Below are 8506 nucleotides of genomic sequence, written 5' to 3'. Positions count from 1 at the left end.
ATTCTCACAGAGACAGGAGTTCGAAAGTTGCCTGGTCCTCAGAAACAACCGGCTAGGTAGAAACTTGTGCATGTGACTCTGGATAGGGGTTCAGCGCCCATCTGTTGGTTAAGCAGTCTGTCTTTGGTTTGGCATCTGCCTCTGCGGCGGGCCGTCTCCTGAGCCTTCACTTCCGTCTCGACTGAGGTGGTCCGCTTTGCAGAGCTTTCTGCTGTTGGTGCTGCTTTACCTGAGTCAGAATTTCCTGAATTTTTCTCTGGGCAACCTGCAGTAGGAGAGAGCTTTGAAATTTACACCTGATCAGGTATGACCAAAAGTTAAGTTACTCTTCCACTGCAACAACTTCAAATTGAAATTTATTTGAAGATTAAAGATACATACTTATTAGTTTCCTAGCAGAGTCTCTGAAATCACCTGCTAAAAGGGGGATTAAAAGTGTTAAGCACCAAGCAGCCTGAAATATTTATATGACATGGGGACACGCGTGGGAGGAGGATCACTCAGGAAGAAGAAAGCAGCAGAAGAGCTCACTTATCACACTAGAGCCCACTTGCCTGGCAAGCATAGAAGTGACCAGTTATTTTGACGACCACTTGGTCATTCTCATCAGGCGTCTGGTCACGAGGGACAACAACTTCTGCACTTGACAAATTCTGGAGCTCATTCACCTGAAGGAGATAAATACAAATCATGTTAAGTGGAGTTGTTCTCCTTTTTTTTTTTTTTTTTAAATGACCATTTCCTTACTCTGTACCAAAATACTGAGCTTTGGCTTTATATTTATAATCTCATCTCATAATACTAATAATTATATCAGTTTATCAGTATTATCCCCATTTCAAGATAATTAAAACTAAGCCTTAGTGAAAGAAACTGACTCGCCCACAGTTGCATAAGTTAAATTGTAAATAGCTTTGAAAATGACTTGGAAGTTTTATGTGTTAGAAACTGGAAACCATTTGCTTTTTTCAGTTACAGAGGTATAAGTTATAAATGTAGATGAAATTTTTTGAAGTTTCTTTTCATGTCATTAAGTGTTTGCACAATAAAAGTAAAAAGCTGATGTATATCAACAGAAAATGCAAAATGCCCCTTATAAATATGAGACAGTTCTCCCATACGAAGTGGTCTGAAAGAGACGCTCTGCTTTCACTGGTAGCTGACACCAACACTCAGGAGGAACAGAAGGCAGTCTTCTCCAAACCTTGGCCCAGACGGTCCTGCTTTTTATAAGTTAGCCAAAATTTAGGGACTTGGAACTCCTAAGTACCTTTCAACGCTTTCCCTTTCATACCACTGCACAGGTTTTGCTGAAGTACTTGCCGTTTTGCCTCCTTTTCCAATAACTCTGCCAGCAGCAAAGGATGGCACTCTGATGTGAGCTTCAAGTTTCACCTCTTCTTTAGGACTAACAAAGTTTTCTTCTTTAATTTTTCCATAAATTCTTCCCTGAGCCTACAGATGAGAACATATCTCATCAGTGTCATTCATGTAGGAAACGCAAAAAGGTCCATTAACTTTAATGATGGCCCGGATCCACTGGAACAGACCTTTGCAGTGATACATCTGCATTTGATAGATTGTGGAACGTTGCACAAGAGGTGGAAAAGTAAGGAAGTCCTAGAAAAGGTTGACAACAATAATAACTGTACATCACAGATGAGGCAATTGAATGATTGATGAAATAAGATTAAACCATATTCTTCTGACAAAAACGGTTAAAGGCAATAAGTTAGCAGTCAGCGTAACTAAAATAAATAAATTTTTACAAATGACCATTTGCTCTCCAGTCTTGAAAGGTAAAACCTCTCCTGCTGGCAATAAGATAGTAACTGTGTTTTTCTTGAGTAAAGGGGACTGCAGAGGAACTACAGAGCCACCTATGCGAGGCTCACAAGAAGCTAAGCCGCTGTCTAAATGGGCCAGCAAGGAATTTTCTAGTTAAACATTTCTTCATCTTAGCCAGATGGTTTCTACTTCGACTAAGGCTACAAAATCAAGTTAACATACACATCTGACAGTTATAGTCAAACACATCCTGTCACTTGCTGCATACAACTAGAAGTTATACATAATAAACCTCTCCTATTAGTACAACCATTAACTTGCCCTGGTATACACCAAAGGAGAAAGAAGTCAGAGTTGGTTTCATCTGACAAGCTGCCACAGCAGAGAACAAAAAAGTACCCAACACGTTTTCATTGGTGCAGAAATGATAAGTTCACTTTACAGCAAAAGAAAGTACATCTTAGCACCCTATCTTCCATTCATCCTCAAAGTCTCAGGCTACAGATGTAGCTATCAACACAGTCAAAGGACGCAACGGATTGTCCTCCGAAACAAGCTCTTGAATTCTTAAGAAAAAATATGGGTTAGGAGGTTTACTATTACTTAGATGTCTAAAATAAAATAATTTATTTGTAATTATCACTGATCACATAAATGACATTTAAGCATTATAGCTTTTCTAAAATGTCCCATTTAAGACAACTGAACAACACAGGCATAGGAGGATACAGGGAAACAGACTCTGAATTCCCTAGCATACAAGCATTATGAAAATTGCAAGATAGTTAATTCCATTTATAGAATAATAAGACCATAATTGACGTTTGTATTTGTCTTTTAGTATTTCATACTAAAAGTGACTGGCTCTGTAAGTCTGGGATAGGAAGCAATTTTCAGCATCTCTGAGTTTTGATCTGAACTGCCTGGACCACAAGGCTGGCATGAGGAAGTAAATTTCTTGACCCAAGTTTGAGGCTAGGCAACTACCCCACATCTCAAAGCACCTCCTTTTGTTTCCTGTTCTTCATGCAATGAAGGGAAAACTTCAGATTTTTAGTGAAAAATAGAGGTCAAAGAAAGTGATGGTTTAAAAGGAGGGAAGAAGTGGGCACTTGTTAACTTAGCCACATTTTAGAGCTAAGAGAAGTAAGGCTTAAGGTTAAAGAGTTATCCTGTTAACACAGCTGCTAAGTGGTAGGAATAAGACAGGGGTTTTGGATAAATTGCACTGAACTGAGTAGCTGCTTTTACCTATGACAAACAAGACACCGTACTGAGTTTTATGAGAGAAATCACATACTCCAAGGTATATATTTGTGCACTTGAGGATCTGGCAGGGTCTTAGTCTGATTCATCCCAAGTCTGCTCAGCACCACCCCCCAGCACGTTTATGTTGTACTTCCTCCGTGTCAGGCACTACTCTAAGCAATTCATATATTGTTTAAACCGTAGAACCTTGTTTAAACTTTGTGGGTGTTTTAAACCCCGATTTTATAGATGAGGAACTAGGCGGAGAAAGGCTAAGTAACTCGCCCAAGGTCACACCACTGGTAAATGGTAAAGCTGGGCTTTGAACCAGCAGCCTGGCTGCCAAGTCTCTTGCTCTTTATCACCCGGCTACACCACCTCTCAGGACACAGTGGCAGGCATTCCAGCCCCAAAGGCCCCAAACCCCAGTATGACCAATGGTTCACACCAGGACAAATGCTGTAAGGGTTCTGCCATTTCTACCTCTAAAATTCAGAAGATTAGAGTGGCTTGTTGACCGACTGTGGACAAGGGCTAACAGTTAACCCAAGGGTAAGAGCAAACGGGGACATTTTAATTCAAGGTTGAGGCCTCTCTGGGACAAGAGGAAAAACTTGAGAACAGCAAGGCATATGACTTCCAAATTTCAGTCTTAAGGTCTCACCTTCACAAACGCTAACAGGGCATTGAGCAAATTCTCCTTTGGGAGATAGGCAAAACCAACAACCATGACAGAACTCTCAAAATTAAACAAAGGCTTTGGTTTATTTTTAAAGTGTAATTTGCGGTATGTTTCTACTCTGTTCTTAGTCTTAGAAATTTCCATTGAGAGATTCTTTCTACTGAGTATTAGATTTTTTTTTTTTTTTACAGGAGAAGCCAGGTTATGGAGTTTGCGAAAAGAAGACATCCATTCATTTGTTACCTGTGCACACAATCCAGAGCACATACCTTGAACTGAGCCTCCGGTGGCCCAGTGATAATCACCATCCTCACTTTAGCATCTGGTGCTTCAGCTGGAGCGATCTGTAACAGACCCAGTAACGGGTTATGACACTTTCAGGTGCCACTAATAGAAATGTCACACCAACCAGCCTGTCATTTGCACATGACTTACTGAAATGTAGAATGAAAGCCTTCTGGAAGGTAGTTACAAAGAGGCAGTGATTAATGTGGATTCATTAGTTATGGCTCCTGCCATATACTGTGTACTTACACTGTGCCTGGCCCTAATGTCAAAGTCCAGATGCAGCCTCTGCCTAACCCTCACTAATCCTGATGAGGTCCTGCCTCAGGGAGAGGCCGAAGGCTGGAGAAGGTGAGTCACCTGGCCCATGATCACACAGGCCAGTAAAGCTGGAGGGAGAGCTGGGTCTGGCTCCACCGTCACATTCCTCGTCACTACACCAGTGGGTGCTCAAAGGGTGGTCCTTGGCCCACGCGCATCCCAACACCCTGGGCCTCCTGTATGTGCAAGAAACTGCTAGGTTCCCCAGTCTAAGGCTATCGGTACATTCCCCCAAAGTACACTCACTGGAGTAACATGGAATAAACTAACATTAATTTGGCAGAAGAAAAGTAAACTCAGACTTTGCTATTTTGGCAGAGCGTGTGAAATCACACAAAAAGCCTGGGCTAGGGAAATGTTGCAGAGACTGTTGAAGGGAGAGGAAACCAGCATTCCCCTAGTAAGAAAGATTTGGGGAGTTGGCTGGTAGGAATTGTTTTAAAAGAAAAAATTTTGCTAGGTATTTGCTGTGCAAGAAGCAATTCCCTATAGTAAATACTGAGAACAGGAAGCAAAAAATACAATAAAAGCCATCCCAACTACCACTCAGTGTGATCACTGTCAATTACTTATAGTCTAGTAGGCCCTTCCCCACACGTTCATAATCAAAACAATGTTTTTTACTTTTAATACTCATGCTTTCTCCCTCCCTCAAAGCTAACATTTCTGTTACTTAGACCCAAATTAATACTATTCCTACTTTATTGCTGGGCACTAATTTTGAGTCTGTAAAACAAGCCAATAATTACTTCCTTTTAGACCACACTCCTAGGATTATTCACAGGAAACCCCAAAAGAAGGTATCATTCTTCATCTTTCTGAGTAAGGTTTCGTTTTTTTAAAAAGGATCTTTGTCAACACTGGTGATAGAGGGCTGGGGCTGAGGACACTTGTACACTGAGGTTAGGAGTACAAATTGCTACAATCTCTCAAAAGCCTGAAAAAAGCACATGCCCTGTGACTCACCAAATCCACTTCTGTAGACTCGCGTTAAAGGATAAGGTTATATATGACAATTTGACCAAAAGAACTGTGTCTACCCCTGTGCAGGATAAATTATGAACAATCTTAATGTCCAGTAAGTTAACACAAATGATTATGATTTGGTAATACCAAATATATGCCTATTAAAGTAAGTACATATATGGAAATTTACATTATGGAAATGTAGTGAAGTGTTAGGAGGGCTGATGAATCTTTCAGATTACACGTTTCAGACTTTTTGGAAACAAAAATATTTTAACCTCACCATAAAACCTCCATTAAAGCCAGAAAGAAAAAGAGCCAAATGTCTAAATACTCAATTCTTCTTGTTCATGAAATGTTCATTGCAGTTTTTCCAAAACAAAGCTGCTAGGTTCTTTTTGCATGTGTGGGCATGTTTTAAAGATTAACTCAGTAATCAGGAAACTAACAGGACAGTAAAGTTAGTTCACCCCTTGGTCTTTTATCATGTCTTTTCCTTTACCCATTTATTTATTTTGGCTGCATTTTCTGCTCACATATTTTGTTATCTTTTGCTACAAGAGAGAATATGAGGGCTTTCCTGTGTGTTTTGCTTTTTTATTAACTGTGTAGTTTACATACAGTAAAGCTCACTCCTTTGGTAACAAACACATAGTTGTAAATACCACCACAATCAACATAAAAACAGCTTCTGTCACTCAAAATCTCCTCATGCTGCCTTTGTTTTCAACCCCTCTACCTCCACCTCCTAGCAACCACTGATTCTTTTTTCTCAATTTCCATAGTTCTGTCTTTTCCAGAATTTTAATATAAGTGGGATCATACAGTATGTGGCCTTTTTTTTTTTTTTTGGTGGTAGACGGGTCTCTCCCGTTGCAGAGCACAGGCTCCAGATGCGCAGGCTCAGGGGCCATGGCTCACAGGCCTAGCCACTCCGCGGCATGTGGGATCTTGCCAGACCGGGGCACAAACCCATGTCTCCTGCATGGGCAGGCGGACTCTCAACCACTGCGCCACCAGGGAAGCCCCAGTATGTGGCCTTTTGAGTCTTCTTTCTCTTAGCATAATACATGTGATTCACTCAAGTTGTTTTATGTATCAATAGTTCCCTCCTTTTTACTGCTAAGTAATATTTATTATATAGATGGGCCACAGTTTATATGCATTTGTCAGCTGATGAACATTTGCTTCTTCCCCATTTCCCAGTTATAAATAAAGATACTATAAACATTTGAGTGCATTGTGGTTTTTTTGGTACTATATTCAAATTAAAAATTTCATTAAATATTTATAAAATTGGACTTCCCTGGTGGCACAGTGGTTAAGAATCCGCCTGCCAGTGCAGGGGACACAGGTTCAAGCCCTGGTCCAGGAAGATCCCACATGCCGCGGAGCAACTAAGCACATGTACCACAACTACTGAGCCTGCGCTACTGAGCCCGTGTGCCGCAACTACTGAAGCCCGTGCGCCTGGAGCCTGTCCTCTGCAACAAGAGAAGCCACTGCAATGAGAAGCCCGCGCACCGCAACGAAGAGTAGCCCCCACTTGCTGCAACTAGAGAAAGCCTGTGTGCAGCAATGAAGACCCAACGCAGCCAAAAAAAAATTATTTATATATATATTTATAAAATATAACCAAAATAAACCCAATAGACTGATGTTTTCCTGAAGAAAGCTATGACTTTACCAAGCCTTTGTCAATTTGTCTATTCCTTAAAAGGACCACAGCCTTGATTGTTCCAGCACTAAATAGCGTCACTTGGGAGTGTGAGGGACCAAAGCCACGCCCAGGGAAGATGAGCTAGAAGGAATATATATCCAGGAATGCGGTGGGGCAGAACCACCATTCTAACGGTAAACTGCATGCCTGCAGACTACTTTTTCTGGAGAGAGAATTTAACTTACCTTGTTTAAGCTAGAGTTGTTTGGAGTTTTCTGTCACACACTTATGTACCCCAACATAGACTGCCACATTCAATTCAAATTACAGAGTGGCAGGAAGACTCACATTTCTGTAACTTGCTGTCCTTAAGAAGAGCCACATGGGCTTCCTTGGTGGCGCAGTGGTTGAGAGTCCGCCTGCCGATGCAGGGGACACGGGTTCGTGCCCTGGTCCAGGAAGATCCCACATGCCGCGGAGCGGCTGGGCCCGTGAGCTGTGACTGCTGAGCCTGCGCGTCCGGAGTCTGTGCTCCGCAACGGGAGAGGCCACAGCAGTGAGAGGCCCGCGGACCGCAAAAAAAAAAAAGAGCCACAGCTGGCAGAACAGTACCTTAATAGAAGCTCCTGCAAAGCGAGAAAGCTGTTTGATGTGTTGCCCCTGCTTGCCGATGATGGCGCCGACAGACAGGGCTGGGATGAACAGATGAACAGTCTCTGTTTCTGACTGCTGTTGGAAAAGAAAGGACATACATGCTTACTGGATACAAATCAGGCTGTGTCACTGGCATAGGGATAGGGGCATTCTCATACTGTTAGAAATATTAGGATAGTTTTAGGAAAAACCACCACAGTAAGTTGATATGAGTTTACCTAACAGGTCGAGAAGATCTCACATTCATACTGAAAGTGTTAGCATTTAAAACATCACTTTTCTCTGTACAATTTTTCCTCAAGTTTACAGATTTAAAACAAATTTTGTGCCACTTAATATTGGTCCACCAAATGACACCACCACTCTTACCACACAAAAATTCCTAGTGGCAATAACAGCTCCCTCTTCTCCCTGTAAGGTCGGCGTGGAGGCAGAGAGCACGGCGCCCTGAGCACCACAGACCTCCAGGGGGGCCCTGATGCTCAGCGGCAGCCATTCCACTTCCTTGTCCCTCCACACACCCTCAGCACAAGGCTGTTCCATATGACGTGGTTTACTCACACTATTTGGTAGGAATTTTTTCTAAGTCTTTAGTTTCCTTCCTCTGAAGCAAAGTTGTTTGTTTTTTTAATAAAAACACTAGTAGTAACAGAAGGCTAGTCTGGTTCTTTAAATAAAAGGAAAACCTTTTGCCAATTTACCAATTATAAACATGGAAGGAGAAAAAGGAAAGGATATCACACAAGACAAAACTAAGATAGAACAATGTCAATAAATCTGAACATGTCCACGACTTGTCTAGAATTACCAAAATCAATCAGAAAAACTTACACTGACCAAATAAAAGTCAGGCTTAAGAGGAAGATAACTATGATCGGGGGCAGGTGCACACAGCAATCCTT

At 41.7% G+C, this 8506-nt stretch overlaps 1 protein-coding gene across 1 annotated transcript in view; it reads right to left on the bottom strand.

The window, feature by feature from the left end:
* Nucleotides 1-166: 166 nt before the first annotated feature.
* Nucleotides 167-8506, bottom strand: part of IGF2BP3 (insulin like growth factor 2 mRNA binding protein 3) — a gene marked incomplete at its 3' end in the record, with an annotated part of 145926 nt that continues 137586 nt past the window's right edge. The window contains exons 11-15 of the mRNA XM_082632757.1: nt 7563-7679; nt 3988-4062; nt 1324-1455; nt 555-668; nt 167-265 (exon numbers count right to left, since the gene is read on the bottom strand). Coding sequence (XP_082488883.1) covers nt 167-265; nt 555-668; nt 1324-1455; nt 3988-4062; nt 7563-7679 — 537 coding nt within the window. The remainder of the gene's footprint in view (nt 266-554; nt 669-1323; nt 1456-3987; nt 4063-7562; nt 7680-8506) is intronic.

This window comes from Mesoplodon mirus (assembly GCF_964341445.2).
Source record: "Mesoplodon mirus genome assembly, chromosome: 9".
Classification (NCBI taxonomy): Eukaryota; Metazoa; Chordata; class Mammalia; order Artiodactyla; family Ziphiidae; genus Mesoplodon; species Mesoplodon mirus.
This window is presented reverse-complemented; position numbering and strand designations above follow the sequence as displayed.